Source organism: Erpetoichthys calabaricus, chromosome 8, assembly GCF_900747795.2.
Source record: "Erpetoichthys calabaricus chromosome 8, fErpCal1.3, whole genome shotgun sequence".
Classification (NCBI taxonomy): Eukaryota; Metazoa; Chordata; class Cladistia; order Polypteriformes; family Polypteridae; genus Erpetoichthys; species Erpetoichthys calabaricus.
The window spans coordinates 89411808-89429842 of NC_041401.2; the positions used below are offsets into that span (position 1 = coordinate 89411808).

Consider the following 18035-nt stretch of genomic DNA (forward strand, 5'->3'; position numbering starts at 1 on the left):
AGTTACAGACAGGACGGAATTTTGTACAAGCCCAAAAGTGAACTTCGGATCGGGAATGGAAGTAGCAGTTTCAGGAACCTGGCCTTCTTCTATAGGGAGGATTGTCCAGTTGGGTCCTGGAGTTTCACAGTGGCTGCAGGTGTTTGCTCCAACTCAACGTCTCAGTCGGAAGTTGATCCCCACAGTTTTTTCTTTTTCCCAGATTTTCTTTGTCCCAATGCAGTCCTTCATGTTTTTCTCTTTCCAGTTGTTCTATTAAAATAGATAGTACATGATGAAAACACACAGAAGTTAGTGGAACCAAATTAGGTGGTGAGCTGCCGATTCCTTTGTCACTGTTAATTGTCAACTGGTTAAGAAAACAAGAACAGCAAATACTGCTGTTTGACACTTAAAGAAGCAGTTATGGGTTGGGATTCTTATTGTGCAAATTAATTCAAATAAAGCAGAAAAATAGTAGTTGAGAAGTAACTGGCTGTCCAGGACCAAACCTGAGAGCTCTGCTCTGTAGGATAACATGGCTTCAGCATTTCCTTGTGTATTATAAAGTCCTTTTCTGCATACTGATATTGTGGCTCAGGAAAATTAGATGACAGACTAGGTCAATCTTTTGTTTGTTTAATTACACAGAAGTCCCACTCATAATTTTCTGTTTTAATGTAGTCTTAAAAGTGGAAAAAATGAGCAGTCTTAATCCTGTGAGACAGAGTGCAGACATGTCATTATGAAGGTTATATCAGGGCTTCTGAATGTAAAAATGCATAAAGAAGGGAAAGGAACTCTTAAAATATGAGCGCTGGCTGCCACCAGTGGTGGCCTTCTTGGTGATCTACGAATAATAAGAAGTCCAAATATGCATGCACTTGAAGTAACTTGCCAAATGCGAACCCCTTTTCTCAATGTAGACTGGATCTTAGCTTTATGTAGTTTGCATGCCAGCCAACAGCAGTGTTAACATCAGAGGATTCTGCCTAGTGGCACTTTCTATAGCAAATATTGTATTGAGTCTTCTAACTGGGAAACATTTGCATTTTGCTTGACTGGGGCACCACTTGGCAGTCTTTGACTCACACTCACGCATCCCATGCCTACAAAATGTAGTCACCCACTTGGAAGTCTTCACACATTTTATTATTATAGAATTATACTAATTCTTTACCTTTATACAGCACTTTTCTCACTACTCAAAGCACTTTCCATAGAGTGAAACCACCACCAATGTGCAGCTGGATGATGCGACTGCAGCCGTTTTTGCGCTGCGCGATTACACTCACCACACATTAGCATTTAGGTGGTGAAGTGGTGATATAGCCAATTAGAGATGGGGGATGACTAGGGGGCTGGAAGGACTCGGCCATGGTGGGCAGTTTAGCCTGGACATCCTGGGATACACCCTGATCTTTACAAAGGATGCCCAAGAATCTTTTATAACCACAGAGAGTCAGGACCTGGGTTTTACATCTCATTTGAGGGAGAGCGCCATTTTTACAGTACAGCGTCCCCATCATGGCATTGGGATCCACATTCAGACCACAGGGTAGGTGTCCTCTTCTGGCCTTGCCAACTCCTCTTCCAGCAGCAACTCAAGCATTTGCTAGATGGCATCCTATCCAAGTACTGGCTGGGCCTGAACAGGCTGAGCTTCAGGTAGGTGATCTCTTCTGAAGTAAATGTGTTATGGCTGCTTTAGCGCTTTGAGTACTGAGAAAAGCGCTATATAAATGTAATGAATTATTATTATTATTATTATTAGATAAATTTAATTGAATCATCGTCAATTAATTTGGCTTTTTTGAAACTGCATAACAGAAAAAGACTCTTTAATGTCATAGTGAAAGCAAATCTCTTCACGGTGGTCTAAATTGATTACAAATATAAAGCATAAAATAATTGATCACATTAAGTATTCACTTCCTTTAATACGACACACCAAAATCCTCACTGGTACAGCTAACTGGTTTTAGAAGTCCGATAATTAGTTCAATGGAGATCACCAGTCTGTAGTTAGGGGGTTCCAGTTAGTTGTAGTATAAATGTACCTTATCTGGAAGATCCAGCTTGTGGTGCTGTTGCCTAACGTAGAAAATGAAGATAAAGGAACACTCATAGTAACTCCATCAAATAGTGATTGGAAAGCACAAGTCAGGGGATGGAGACAAGTAAATATCCAAGTCAATGAATATCCCTTGGGAGACCAATTGTTAAGAAATGGGAAGAGTATGGCAGAGCTGTAAATCTGCCCAGAGCAGGTCATCCACAAAAACAGAGTGATCATGCAAGAAGAGGACTAGTGAGGTAAACCACCGAAAGACCAGTGGCAGTGACTGTCAAGACTGTCCATACAACAACTGTTGACTGGGTACTTCACTAGCTGCAAGTCTATGGGAGAGTTGGAAAGTGAAACCCACTACTAAAACACACACACACAAGAGTTTGCCAGAAAGCACAAGGGAGCCTCCGAAGTCAGCTGGAAGAAGGTTCAATGGTCTGATGAGACTAAAAAATTTTCTACCATCAAACTAAACTCCATGATTAAACACTGCACATCAGCAGAAACACTCCGTACCCACAGTGGTGGCAGCATCATGATGTAGGATGCTTTTATGCAGCAGTTACCTGAAAGATTGAGAAGGGTAAAATGAATGCAGCAAAAATACAGGGAAATACTGGAGGAAAACCTGAAGTGGCCCACAAGAGACCTGCACTTTGGCTTTATGCTCAAGGTCGTTGTCTACCAAAACCGCACAGGAATGTCTGCAGAACAACAATGTTCATGTCCTGGAGTGGCCAAGTCACAAAGGAGAATGTGTGGCTGGATTTAAAAAGGTCTGTTCACCAAGGATCCACCATGCAAGCTGACAGAGCTTGAGCAGTTTTGCAAAGATGAACGAGAAAAACCGCAAAGCTGCTAGAGACCTGCATGCACACAGACTGTCATGGCTGCCATCTACTAAATACTGACTTAAGTGATCTTAGGTAATACTTGGGTGATCCATTATTTTGTAATTCATTTTGATCACTTTGCAGAGATTTGTGCTTTCACTTTTACCTTAAAGAGTATCTCTGTTGACCAATGTCAAGAAAGCCAAGTTAACTCCACTGTGATTCAATAATGTGTCATAATAAAATGTAAAATTTTCCAGTTGACTGAATGCTCTTTATAGGCAGCACACTTTCATGGAGGGGCTCAGTACTCATTCTGGTAAATTGTATTTTGAAAGATCAGGGGATGGCGTTTCTGGATTTTTTTTCCCCAGTGCTTTCCCTTCCCCTCTCCACTTTCTTTTAGGGTTTTTGTGAAATTTTTTCGACCTTAATGGAACTGCGTTTTTGCACAGTGTGCTCACTTACTAGAAGAAGGCCTCTTTGTCTTCTGCCTTCCGTGAGCTCCGTCCTGCCTCTCTGCATTAGTCTCAGTGGATGTTACAGCACTAATGGCCCCTCTCGCCCTCACGGCTGCAGTGAATTTGTCTGTCCCAAACTTGGCACTACTTTAAGGACTGCATTGTCACTAAGAAGTGCCACACAAAGGTTGGCATCACCATCTCTAAGTGCCAATGGGTTACTTAGACTGAGAAGATCCAATCGGAGGTGGAAGAGAATGTGCTTTTTACTTTTCAATTGCTTTAGTTTGCTCAATTCCATGAGCGTTTCAACCAAAATATTCTCACTTTGCAATATTCATAAATACCACACCCTTTTTAACAGAATAATTTATTCTTCAAATTATTTTATTATAAAATAATACCAACAATCCCCTCCAGGTTTGGTTAAAAAAAAATATTTCTTTAATTTAACAGAATACTTTAACCTCAAGGTGCTTTCAAATTAATACACGTTTCATAACTTGGATATTTTACATAGCTATTATGGTCACACAGTTTGAAATGTACCTTTTGTTTTAGTGACAAAAAAAAACGAAAATGATAGTTTTACATTAGGCTATAAAGTGACATCTTAAATAGTAAATTTAAATTGTACATAGGGCTTGCCATTTGCTTAAAATCAAGACATTTTTTTATGATGTCCCAAATGTGGATTGAGAGTTTTATGAAAATATTGGACAAGAATTCTGGTTTTCAAAACAGGCTCTAACACTCTTCAAGCCACAGCTAGTTAGAGAATACTGAAATATACAGATGTACCTTGAAATAGCTGGTCATTCAGTCCAGAACACACTCTCTACCGCTAACTCCATGTTTTCTGAGCAGCCCAGTGCGTGGATTGCAAGGTCAGTTTTCCTTCTTCTAGAATATTCAGATGGGGAGTATGCCTATCCAAGTAAGCTGTACTAGAACAATGAAACTTGAAAAGTGAAAATTTTCCAAAAAGTACAAGCGTAATGTTCTGTAATTACAATGGAAAGAAGAGCCACTTTCAAAAAAATTTTTTTGAGCTTTTGGTATTTGCTTCCATTTCACAAATCAGTGGCCTTAAGCTGCAGCAACCCTAATCACTTTTACTGTCAATTCTTAAATAATGGAAGAAGCTTTAGTAATTAAAAGAGAAAACACTTTCTTTGTAAACCCTTCAAACATGGCTTTCTCATTATACTTGACTTTGCACACTACCAGCATATCACCCAGAATGACTCAAACACACACACATCTCCTGAGCATAATCCTAAACTGGATTTATCATTCAGGTCACGCATTCACAGCACATTTCAAAACTGTGTCATGGCAGACACAATCCCTACACACTTGCAGGTGGTCCTCACAGCACAACCGTCCCCTGTGATGTGAAGCCCAGGCTGGCTATGTGTCTAGTTCAGGTTTGCACTAGGAAGTAAACGTTTGACTTTGAAGTCTACACGTGCAAATATTTAACGTGACCCACTTGCATGACCTCATTTCTCAGGAGTGCAATCCCAGCCAAAGTGGACTATCAAAGAATGCATGGCCTGTCGTAGCAAGCCTCGTGTTTACAACTGGCTACTCGAGGAGGAACTCGCCTCCGTGCTCTTATTGAAAAGGAGCATTCGTGTGAGGCACAGCTCCGTAATGCTGAAAGCGACTCAATACTTTCTGCACTGCCATTAATTCAGAACTTGTCTTTGACAGCACTTCATCAATAATTCTATCACTCTGTTAAACTAAGGTTGAACCACATCCTGTAAAGAAGATGCAGCTGTTCTTTTTGATGTTCCTAAGCAGCAGTTTCCCTGCTAAGACAGTCTTTAGTATGAAATCAACTGACAGAGTAAGCAAAGGCAATTATTTAAATATATTTATTCATTCTCATTCTCTTCTTATAGAGATGTGCAATGAGAACACACACTTTATTTATTCATTTCTTCCAGTGACAAGAGTTAAGTTCACCACACTATGTGTCATTTATGCACGGCCTGCCACTCTTCTGTAGTTTCCTGTGTTGTTTTAAGCTCTAGTTGGAATAGTCCTGGGTAATTATTAAACTAGCTTGGAAACAATGAATGAACATTAGCATAACAAACCGGTGTTTACTAAAACGATACAATGGCAAGTCCATCTGCTTCAGTCGCATCATGCATTTACAAACCTCTGTTCACCAGAAATGCCGTACGTCCCTCTTACTTTGTTTATCTTGCTGCCTTCTTCAATCGGATATTCTAGCCCCGTTGTGAATGCCAAAGGATGTGACACCCAGACACACTTAAACATTTTGCTATCTTATGCCCTCTTGTGGGCGCTGGGTGATATTACACATGGGAAAGGGCACAGAGGCCAAACGGACAGACATTTGATCACTTTATATGGAGAGAAATTTGATTTGGGTTTGTTCATTTGTGTACTTTTGAGGACTGCAGGTCAGGGCCTTGCAGCAAAGAACAGTTTAAAGTAGGTTTACTTATGGAGGTTCATTGTTTGCAGCACCATTCACTCTCAGCAACACCCCAGTGGATTGTCAGTTTTCATTCAGCTTCTCTGTTCACTAAAACACTTCATACATTTTTTTTCATTTCTTTGAAAAAAATTGAAGCTTTAATGTACAGCCATAAATTGTCTCATGCTTTTCAAATATTAAAGGAATACTTCATCCAAAAATGACATATTTTTTATAAGTTACTTAAACCATGTGGTTTTTAGTGATATTTCTGATATAAAAGCAGTCTATGGTGACTAAAGATGGACAACCTCAAACAATATCAAAAAGCCTATGGAAAAAATCTCATGTCGCGTTACCCTCATGTCAAGTCATCCAGGCGTATGCCGACGACCTCCCAAACACATGTATTTTTACAGACAAAACCACTTTTGAAAAATGAGAGTAAAAACAGAGCGCCCTCAGATGAGAATGAGGCTGTTTGAATGGTAGACCCTCCTCCTGTCATTACTTTGATATTTAGAGCCACAGCTGGAGTGGCTTAGGATTACGTAGTGGCAGGCTGTGAAACCACACAGGCGAACTGGCCTTCCGCTTGTTCAAGCATCTCAGATACACACAAGTCCGAGGCATATTCCCATCCTAATTTTTCCACTGGCTTCTCTTTAACTTTTAATATTTAGCTGCATATTCAGTGAATTGCTATAACACAAACGCAGTGTTAGCCAATGAATAAGCTGTTATTGGGACTTATGACCAATGAATGAGGCAGGGAGGCGGACCTTCAATTCAAATGCTTGTTCACAACTGAGAGCATTGCATTTTAGTTCACAAGAGCATTTTGTTGAAGTGGCTTATTTAACAATATTTTAGTAAAATATGTGAGTTGGGGACATGGTGAGCATATGATTGGATGACTTGTGGATTATGCAACATGAGTAATGTGAGATTTTTTCATGGACGTTTTGGTACTATTTGCTGTTGTTCATATTGATCGCCATATCATAAACTTTGGCTTTCTCTTGTTCTGCATGAAAACATGATATTAAACATTTCTCGTGGCCACTGGTACAAATTACATGTGGTAAGTAACATTAAAAAAATAGTGTTTATATGTGGAGTATTCCTTCAAAGCAAACGAGTATTGGAGAAGATATTACAGCACTGATGGACGGCAGTTAGCCTGTTTCTCATATCCTGCTAAAGGGCTCCTTATTTGCTTTATAGTTAATCCATTTTTGTTTTTTTGTGTCACCATATATAGTGACCAAATGTAGTGAAGTATTTCTAAGGGGTAAATTGCAGCATTCAACTTTAAAGAAGAACCAAATCAAACTGTTGGTGTTTTCACCTTTCCATTTGTTCTTACATTTTCTCATTATGTTTGAGAAGTTTATCACTCCAATGAAGCAAACAGTGAGGTCAAATAAAGTAGCTGAACTTTAGAATAACAACTGTCAGGCACTACGTGCAGCTCTGCAGAGCTTGGGTTTCTCTTTCCTTTTCCCTGCGAGGAACTCTGGGCTGCTATTTGTTTATCACTCCACTGCTGGAGACAATTTTAACTCTGTGGTCAAAGGAATACTTGAGCACTTTGCCGCATACAGTATGTAAGTTCTATAGTGCATATATCACATGAAATAATTAAAACCAGGACATTTGTCAAAACCATATTTTTAGTTTTCAGCAGCAGAGTGAGATGCTGCTTTCTAATAGCTTAAGGGATCCCGGTTCAAATCCCAGACTGGTATTGTTTTCTTCCAGTACTTTGCATTTCATTTTAGGGGCTCATTAGGCTTCTGCATCAAAGTCTCCACACATCCGGTGCTCTCTGGAAAGCAGTTACCATAAGAGATTATGGATGACTGCACCATTGACAGCAGCGTTAGAAAATTGATAGTTTTATGTGTTTTTCAGTAGTTTTTCATTAGTTAGTTTAATTTAACTGAAGAATACTACAATACATGGAAAACAGCATAAGCTATCAAGTGTCAACATGTAATAATGTTTTAGGCAGCATTTTAAAAACAAGGACAGCTTAAGCAAGCTGCACTGGCATGTCCAATAGTGTTCAGAAACATTTACACAAATGTTGGAAGTCTAATACAACTGTCTTTGAAGAGTTACCATTGTACAGTCCAAAACGTAAACCCCTAAGGCACACTAACTGCCCTTAGTGAATAAAAGCTGCAATCCTGTTACACCATTCACTTCGCTTATGCTGGATGGCTTGGCGGTTAGTGGTGCCACCTCACAGCTGCAGAAACCTCAGCTGGATTTCTGGACTGCTTACTGTCTGGGTGGAGTTTTCACATTCTGTGTGTGTTCCTTTGGCTTTCCTCCAGCATTCCAAACATAAGCATGTTAGGTAAATGGCAATCCGCAGAAAAGGGTCAGTGTGTGTGTGCGTGTGTGTGGAAATGTGTGAGCGTGTGCTGTGACAGCTTCTAGCCTGGTATTGTAGCTCCCTGAACAGTACTTGTATGGGACATAGTGGGGTGCATGTATCATATGTTACAGTTGTGGAAACAGTTGAAGCTGATTCAAACTAAACATACCATTACACTGTAAGAACTTTAGAATAGTTGTGACAAGAACAGGCAATTCATCCAAACAAGCTCTTCCATGCTATTCACATTGATTGTCCAAAATTACATCAAGTCGTGATTTGAAGGTCCTACTCTCACTTGGTAAATTATTCTGTATGTCTATGGTTCTTTGCATGAAGAAAAACGTACCAACATTTGTGCGAAATCTGTCTTTAGCAAGTTTCTAACTGTGTTCTAATATTTTGCTGAAGAATTTATTTTAAAGTAACAACTGGGATTTACTACAGTAATTCCCATCATAATGATAAACTCTTCAATCATGTCACCTCTTAATCTGTGTTTGCTTAAAGTGAAAAGGTTCATATCCTTCAGTCTCTCCTAACAGCTCATTCCTGTCAGTCCGGGAAGTAAGCCTCGTTACTCTCCTCTGGACTTTCTCCAGTGCTGCTACATCTTTTTTTTGTAATTTTACATAGCACTCCAGGTGAGGTCTCACTAGTGTGTTATATAACTGAAGCATAATCTCCCATAACATTGTGATATGTAACCTAACACCCTACTGGCCTTCTTGGTAGCTTTTGCACACTGCCTTGATGTAGACAGTGCTGAGTCTATTATGATCGCCACCTCTTTCTCATAAGGTGTACTTTCAAGTTTCACACCTCCGATTGTGTATTCAAATCTAACATTTTTCTTAGATTTGATTACAATTCACGTGTAATATTTTACATTTATTTACATTAAATGTCATCTTCCACAAACCTGCCTAAACTTGTTACTGTTTAAGTGATTTTGTAACAATTTAGCTGATTTTACATCATCTGCAATTCCACCTAGTTTGGTATCATCTGCAAAATTAACTAGATGATTGATTATACTCTTGTGTAAATCGTTTATGTATATATTATGTATACGGTATATGTATTAAAACGAGCTGCAGCTGTAGCACTGACCCCTGACACCACTTTTAACATCACTTACTGTATCTCTAAAAAGGTTCCTCATGTCTTAACTGTTTGGTTCCTGTGTTTGAGCCAATTTTGCACACTGCACCTTCAATTCCCACTTATTTTAGTTTCATCTCTAACCATTCATGTTGTACTTTATTAAAAGTCTTGAAAGTCATGATAAATAATATATGCACTTATTGTATGTTTTTGTTGCTTCCTCATTGAATTTCAACACAACTTTTCCCGTCTGAACCCATGTTGACTGTTGAGTAACATTCCAGTTCTTGCCATGAGATGCTCAATATTTTCTTAACAACTCCTTCCATTAATTTACCTTTGATGCATGTTAAACTTACTGGCCTGTAGTTACCTGGATCAGCCCAATCCTCTTTTTATACAACAGAATAATATCTGCAAGCTTCTAGTATTTTAGAGATTTTCTACAAATATGTGTCAATGTTTTCTATATATACTCACTAACCTCCTTAAGCACTCTTAGATAAATGTTATCTGGTCCTGGTGATTTGTTAGATTTCATCCTTTTTAATCTAAACAGCACTTCTCTCTCTACAGAGTACGTAAGCATTGTATCAAAGCTGGCAGAATGTCAGTGCCACGACATCTCCAATTTGTACACCCTGACAGCATAGAGAACACCTCTGCTATTATAGTTATGCCTTCTACCCAAAGATCTTGATTTGAAATAATACAATTGCAGCTTTAATGTCTGTTTTTGTCACAGCGAAAGTTGCCTAATTTACTTATTCTCTAGCAGTGGTCCTGGGGTGTGTTTCTTATGGCTGTAATTACACAAACAAAGGTATGTTTGTCCACTGTGTCGAAACGGGTGTAACTAAATATTGTTTTATACCCACCTATCCTTTATGAATATGCACTTCATATACAGAAGGTGTTGGGGTTATGAGTCAAAATTTTCTAAGTACTGCACAGTAGTCAAGATCATCTGGTACTCTATCACACATCACTATAAAGGTTTAGGAAAGTATATTCTGGTTGCTCACTTTTCATTACCTTCACTCTTCACACTATGAACTGATCTCTGTCTCACACTCCCAAATTCAGTTAAACAATTTTGAGTAAAATTATTGCTTACCACAATTAGTGTTCTCCTGATCGATTTTGATATTGTAGATTCAAAAACATTTCACAGTATATATAGGAATAGGGACAGGCGCAGATGTCGGTGTTTTTTATTGTTCTGGGACCCTCTTTGTTTGTGCTCACCTACTAATTAATTAGAACTTTCTTTTTATTTTTGGAAGTACAATTTGGTCAACAATTAGGAAGCAAAATCGTAATGAAATCTGAACGAGGTATCGCTAATGTGTCCTGACTGCATTAAAAAGACAATGCTGAATAAAGAAACAGCCTTGAAATAGCAGTGCTGCAAAGCTGGTGTCTCATTTCTGGCAGCTGCCGTTACATTCTGGTCCGAGATCACAATAAATAATTACATTTAAGCTGCTGCTCTCCAAACGACCTAGCAGTGCATGTGCATCTTTTGTCCCAAGACAGGAAGAAGGGTTCAAGGTAGACGGTATGATACTTAATTTCTCATGCATCAGGCTGGTATTTTGATAGCAACTTTGGACAAAAATCCAAATACATAAATAAAAATATAAAAGAATAAGGTAGGCAGTTCCTCTGAACACCACACACCTGCAGGAAATGAAACTGCTGAGGATCTTCCTGTTGCTGACAGGCTATAGATGTTTACTAATGTAGGGCTGCAGCAAAACTCTGTCACACCCCACCCTTGGCACATTATCTCTGACAAGTCCATAGTCTCAACTCACTGTGTTCTTGCTTAGTTTTCCATCTTTGCAAACATCTAGTAATAAAAAAAAAAAAAAAAAAAAACTGATGTGTGCTGTGGAGTGAATGACACAGCATAGGAATAAATGCAGACTATAGAGCTACTGTACGTATGTTGTTGTTTCATGCCATGTGTCATACGACTCTGGAGGTATTTGCACCTTTGGTCAGTTTGTGCCGATAAGCACTTGTCACCAGTGGAAGCCTCTGGAAAGCTGGAGAAGCTCACTTGAAACCTGGCCTTAAGTGGCAGAGGAAAGTTAAGAAGCAGGGTACACAGTTCATTTTTCACTCTGGGCTCAGCCTGCAGCAGACCTTTCCAAGAGCTGTCCCATAATGCTGTGAGGCTGATGAAGAAGGGAAGGGGGTGTATAGATCAAAAACACATTCTGAAAGGCAAAAAATGTCAAGACTGAAAGTAAGATCCACAAGTAGAGAATCACTTGTTTGCACAGGTTTGTGCAGTAAACCCTGAAGCCTGTCCCCCCACCCCCACTCACCACACCCACCCCCCAAACCCCTGGTAAGAAGTCCTTGGATTGTAGGCAGCTCAGGATTTGCACGGATGGGGGTGAACTGAAGAGAAGAGATTGTGATTGAGCTGACAGGTTCTGAGAGATTTCCACAAGGCAGAGAGGCTGTGTTTCCAGGTATGATGTATCTTGTCCTTAAATAGAAACTTCATATTCTCTTGACTCCTAAAAAATAAACAAATATGGACAATATGAATGGCCACAGATAATGTCTCTTAGAATGAAACAGTGTGTGTGACATTAAGCCATTACAAATGAACACAGAGTATGGGTGTTATTGAAATGGAAAATGGAAACACTGGCAACATCGACCTGACCAGTAACCAAAATCTGTATCAGATGTCGTAGGGTTTTTGCATTCCTCCATATTATGTCTTACTTCTCATGCTGCATAAATTAATATCAGATTACAACAGACTCAAAATACAATGGCAGCGTCCTGATTCAAAAACAGAAGCAACGGCCATATTACTCCTTAGCCAGGAGCCCTGCTCAATTAAAAAAAATAGTTTTAAAATTCTCCTACCTATGTATTTAATTCTATATATGCCCCAGGTCCTTTGATAGCATCCTTTTCCCAGTCTTTCCTTACGAACCACTTGCAAGATTTTATTACAGAAAAAAAACTCATAAAGCACCAAGACTGGCTTGAAGCCAAAGGTGTGGAGAAGAGTGAAGGAGGAGAGCATGCTGATCGATTTGCCAACAGCCTGTCATAAATGCTTGTTGATTAAAAAGGAGTAGTAATTTACTCTAGTTAGCAATCTGAAAAACAGAGAACTGGGAATAATTAATACAAGAAGATAAATTTTAAATGTATAAAGTTCAGAACACTGTAGCAGGTTCTGGCTCTCATTTATCACTACATTTCTGGAAAACCTCTGAAGTGATGACTCATTTTGATACATGAATGTTATGTTTTATAATATGGTAGGTCTCTAGTGAAGATTTTATTTTCTATCGGCAACATTATCTACAGATTGTTTTGGACCCAGCACTACCAGCCCAAACTATGATCACGATTATCTAAAAATGGAGAAACGGATAAAACAGTTTATGGTAGCTTGGTAGTGGTTTGTGTTTCTTGAGGTTTGCAGCTTAGTTGGAAATTACTGAAAATGCCTACCCTCAAATGCTTCTCCAGCATTAAAGAACTTGATATATTAAGGTAAGGAAAAAAGGTGAGAAGGATGTTGTAAACCATATTATACATTATTGTAAACTTCAGGTTTACTGGATAACAGCAGCAGTCATGTAAGACTTAATCAAGGATCGTGTTGAGTATTAAGTACGACAAGATATGGGTTTGAAGCCAGCCTGGTCAGATTATGTCCGTGTGAGATTTTGTCCAGATACTCTGGCTCTTTGCATGTGTTATATAGACTGTAAATTCTTCATGTAAGTGAATAGGAGTATATGGACCCTGGCATGGAGTGGTTTACTGTACTCCTGCCTTGTATCCGACTCTGCCCAGATACAGTGCAGACCCCATAGCCCTGAACTGGATAAGGGGGTGCAAAAAAAACAGAAGGTTTTGCCACGGTGAACATTTTGATGTGTGCTTATAGATTTGCTCCCAAAATCATTAAATAATACGTAAGAGGTTCCCTGTGCTGGAGGTTTTATTTCTCCAGATGCGCATTTACAAATCGATTAACAGCGTGTGCCCTGAACTAAACGCCCCCATAATTCTACTCCCAACTCTAAAGACTATAGTACCTGAAAAATGCACCAGTTTTGAACTTTCTGTCATACAGTATATTTTTTTCAATCAAAAAGACCACAGTTCTTCAACATGAACCTTTGCTTGTTTGAGGTGACACGTTAAGTGGTCTCAACTGAATTATCGTCTACATAACTTTTTTTTAAATTACTTTTCTCATTTTTAATCAGCATTTCAAAAACTGTCTAACAGGCAGGAAATGGAACGTTTACGAGTAAGACACTTAAATGCTCTTTATCTGCTTTGTTATTACTGGTATTCTGTATATGGTGTAATTTTAAAACACTTAAGGAGATGACAAATTCCTTTTTCTTTCTGAAGAAGAAAAAATGCAATTATAAAAGTGAGCCTTGTGGAATCACCCCAAACCAAACCGGTAATGATTTTGATATTTCTTAGTGACAGTAACCATGAATTAATGGTGTAAAAAGCAGTACAACTGAAAAAAGCATAGATGACCTGCCAAGTTTAATGGTAACTGGACGTATTCATTCCCCAAAAGTGATCTGGCTTATGAACATTTATTTCAGAGCTGCAAGTGACAGATTTGTTCTCATGTGAGCAGTGGCACGAGTTTAGCCATGCCAAGCTTTTTCTCACCTCTGTCTCCTTCCATTGTCCCGCAGCAAAGTAAACACAAAACATGTTAATTCAGACACATAAAAAGTTGTACAGTTCAGAAGGTGTTTGCCCCAGGGCATCCTATAATATGTGGCTTAATCTCCTCTAAGTTTTATACACAGCTTGCAAGGAGACATTCCAGCTTGTAATCATTTTACTAAAACTAGAAATATTGTTTAAAGTGGGCAAGGCTGTTAAGCAGTGACGAGTCTCAAGATAATACGTGTTGGTTCTGAGCTCAGTTTACAGTCAGAACAGATTGTCCTTATTTCAGTGCATATTAAACACAGTTGTATCTAATTAATGACATATTCTTAAATTAAAATGCTTTAAAAATATACCAAATCCTTATCTTCTGGTTCTTTTACGTATGCCATCCTCACCTAAATCTTGGCTGTAATCCATGTCGCTGCCTAACACTCGGAGCCCCTGTACACTAGCTAGCTGCAAAGAATCAGAGGCTCAGCTGGCGCTCCCAAGCAGGGCCCCCTGCTGCAAAGCTCAGAGGGATTTCTCACTGCTTGTTTCCTACATATAATTTTCTTGTGTTTCTGACAAACACATGCTAAACAGTGAAGATCCAAAGATGTTTTTTGTACAACAGGCTGTGTGAAACACAAAGTACTGCTTACAAAAATGAATTCTATGTTTACAAGTGGCCAGATGCACTCAGTCGGCCTTCTGCCAAAAAAGATTCTTGTGAATTCCATCAGCCATCAGAGTTGCATTAGGGACTCTGAGGTTTTGTAAAGGAGGGAAGAACTAAACAAAACTGCTTAAGATATGACTAGAAACAAAATTCAGAATGACGCCATTAAACCAGACTGCTGTATAGCTTAGAAAAGATGGAGGAATACAAAATTCTTAAAAAAGAAAAAAAAAATTGGAGCCTAAAGAGCAAATCAGAATGGGCTTGTACAGTGTTTGTGGCTGGGTCATTCAGGGGATCTGAGAAAGATTATTAGATAGACAATACGGTACATTATAGCTTACATACTGACTTTTGTAGACATCTTTCACAAAAGATTATAATACACTTGGTACTACTGGTTACTTAAAGCAATACTTACTTATCTGCTTAATAGAAAAATCAAGAAAACATTCATATATTGTAACGGCACTGACATGTTACATCAGCCAGGGATAAGTCACTAAACTTTGAGGTGGCATTATGTCACCTGTGGTGGGGCGCCTGTATAAATGGCAAGCCTGCAAAGTCACATGCTTTTCCAACTAGTGCAGCAAAAGGCAGGCAGTCCTTTTAAGGATAACAAGCCACCTCAAAAAGCCATGTAAAGTGCAGAGAATCCATCCATAGCAGTGCTTGGCACTGATATTACAATACATTATATCCATCTTGGCTGGGATTCAAATTTGCATTTTATGTCATCTTTGCCCATTTTTGATTTTTTTGCATATATTAATTTTATTTATGTTTATTTACTATTAATTGTGTTTATGTTTGAATGGCTCAGTGATATTCCATGTATGGTGTGTGTGGTTCCCCCATGTGGTGGGGCTATCTGCCAATCACTGCCAGCAAGTCCTCTCTGCCTATAAATCTGGAGGGACTCCCACAGTTCCTTGCAGTTCATTGTGAATTCACTTGGGAGTTTGTCAGTTTACTTATGTTTATTGTTATTCTGTGCTTTATCGGATTTCTGGATTTTCGACTTTCTGTTCTGTTTTTGTCATCAGGCTTGGATTCTGTATTGGGAGTGTGTTTGCTTGGATTGCCTTACTGTTTCAGGAAACTCCTTTATGCCTTTTGTGCTCTATGGAGCTTCACATTATTACTGAGCCTTTTCTGTGAAAAATAAATCTTTATTATATAAAGATTCTGTGTTTTTGCCCCTGTGTCTAGCCGAGGTCTGACAGGAAACCTCCCCAGTGGGTATTTTTGGGAGTGATTTTGGGACTCGAGTTCTTGATAACATACTGTAGTTGTTAGGATCCATTGATCACAAGGAGGTGTTACAAAGAACTCATCAGAACTAATAATGAAATTATGGTAATGATCAGATATGTGGTAAATAAAATTTAATTAACAAATAGTGGTAATGTATATGAAGTGACTCACTACTTTTCTAAAAATTCCTAGAATCTAGCTATAGCTGACATGTTTATGATTTGCTCCTTAATATAAATATAAATTCTTAAAAGATCCCTAGTACGAATAATGATTACACAGTAGCTGCAAACAAAAAACAATTTACTACAATAAATTTATGGTTTCAGGGCCAGGGCAGAATTGGGGAACCTTAGTCCTTGAGAATTGGTGTTAATTAGATTTGATTCCAGGTTTAGTTTTAACAACCATGCTGATCATCACATTACCATCACAACCTGTATGTTCTTGTTTCTCTGTTAATAAATTCCACTGTTGTATTTTATACCACTTGCTATTTTGAAACTGTAGCTCTATTTGGACTGATCTTGGAACACAGAGAAACTGTATAAGAAAGTGCAGAGCAGGCTCTTCTTCCTTAGGAGACTGTGTTCCTTTAATGTGGGAAGTGACGTCCTTCACATCTTCTGTTAACTCTGTGATGGCCAAACAATTTTCTACACTGTGGTTTGCGGGGCTGGTAAAATCACTTCAAGAGAGGCCCACCAAATCAACAAGCTAATTTAAAGGGCAACCTCAGTTATAGGAAGTACTGTGGACCCCCTGGAGGTCATAGCAAAGGACAGAATTAAAACAAAACTGAGCAACATTATGAATAATGCTGTCCATCCTCTTTCTGACACACTAACACTTCAAACTTTCAGCCAACAAATTATTCAGTAAAAGTGTACCAAGAAACACTATGGGGGCTCCTTTATGCCAACAGCAATACATCCGCAATAATGCTTTGCTGGGACTGTGATAGTCAAGCCGAAGTTTTCTTTTCTTCCTTTTTAGTCATACTGGTGTGTGTTCAGACTACAATGTGTATGTATATTGTGTATTATAGATGGCAGCTTACCTGGGTTGCAGTGGTGCCTCGGACTCCCCCAGGGCTTCATGGGAGTTGGAGTTTGGTGCAGCCCTGTTGGGTTCCGCAGGCGCTGCTAAGGGGTGCTGCAGCGGGAACCGCTGGGCCCTTGTGGGCAGTATTTTCGCCACCTGGAGCACTTCCGGGTGCTTAATAAAAGGAGCCAGCAGCCACCACTCTGGAGCCTGAGTCGGGAGGAGGAGGACAATGTTGCCTGGGAGGAGTGGTGGAGGAAGAAGAGTGTAGTGTGCTTTATTTTGGTTTAGGGCTGAGGGAAATGGGGAAGATGTGGACCTCAGCTGAAGAAAAAATAACTCTTTTGTTGATTTTACATGTGCCTCTGTGTCAGGTCAGGTGCATATATAGCACCTTTTACAATATATAAATATATATATATATATATATATATACAGTATATATTTATCTATCTATTTATTTAAAGAGCTTCTGTGAAAGGCCTAGTTTCCCTGGGGAAATATGTGGTTATATCTATCTATCTATCTATCTATTTTCAATTTAACTTTCTATAGTTCATTAAAAAGATAGGAGCACTAATAATATCTCCTCACATTACCTGAATATTACTTCCAAAAAATTAGTTTTAGTCACCTTTTGGGTTACAACCACTTGCTCCGAATTAGAGCTGCAAAGGCTAAATGTTCCATGTGAAAAGTCTGGCTACAAACATGACGAAAAACAAAACTGTGCAAAAGAACAAACAAGCAGAGGTTGTGCTTTATGGATACAGAGATTAATGAACAACATGCTTATATAAACTAACTGGTTGTGTTTTCGGCGTCTGGCAGACAAAGGCACTATAAGCTCATTTTTGCACAGTGATGAAATGCTGATCCGAAGTAAAGGAAGTCATTTAGAATGGCCAGTAAATGTAGCCAAAAGTTAAACATAACATTATGTAAAAGAAATGGCAGCCGTCGTTCAGCTGATTATACTATTAAGCCATTTGCTTGGGTTTGGCTCTACTGCCTCTTGCGGATCCTTTGTTGTTTGTTGTTTGTGAATAACAAAGATAATAAAGA

At 38.9% G+C, this 18035-nt stretch overlaps 1 protein-coding gene across 1 annotated transcript in view; it reads right to left on the reverse strand.

The window, feature by feature from the left end:
• Nucleotides 1-3765: 3765 nt before the first annotated feature.
• The window catches only part of sez6b (seizure related 6 homolog b), a 592309-nt gene continuing 578039 nt past the window's right edge, over nucleotides 3766-18035 (reverse strand). The window contains 1 exon segment of the mRNA XM_051930231.1: nucleotides 3766-11838. Within this exon segment, the coding sequence (XP_051786191.1) occupies nucleotides 11809-11838 (30 nt within the window). The 3' untranslated portion in view covers nucleotides 3766-11808.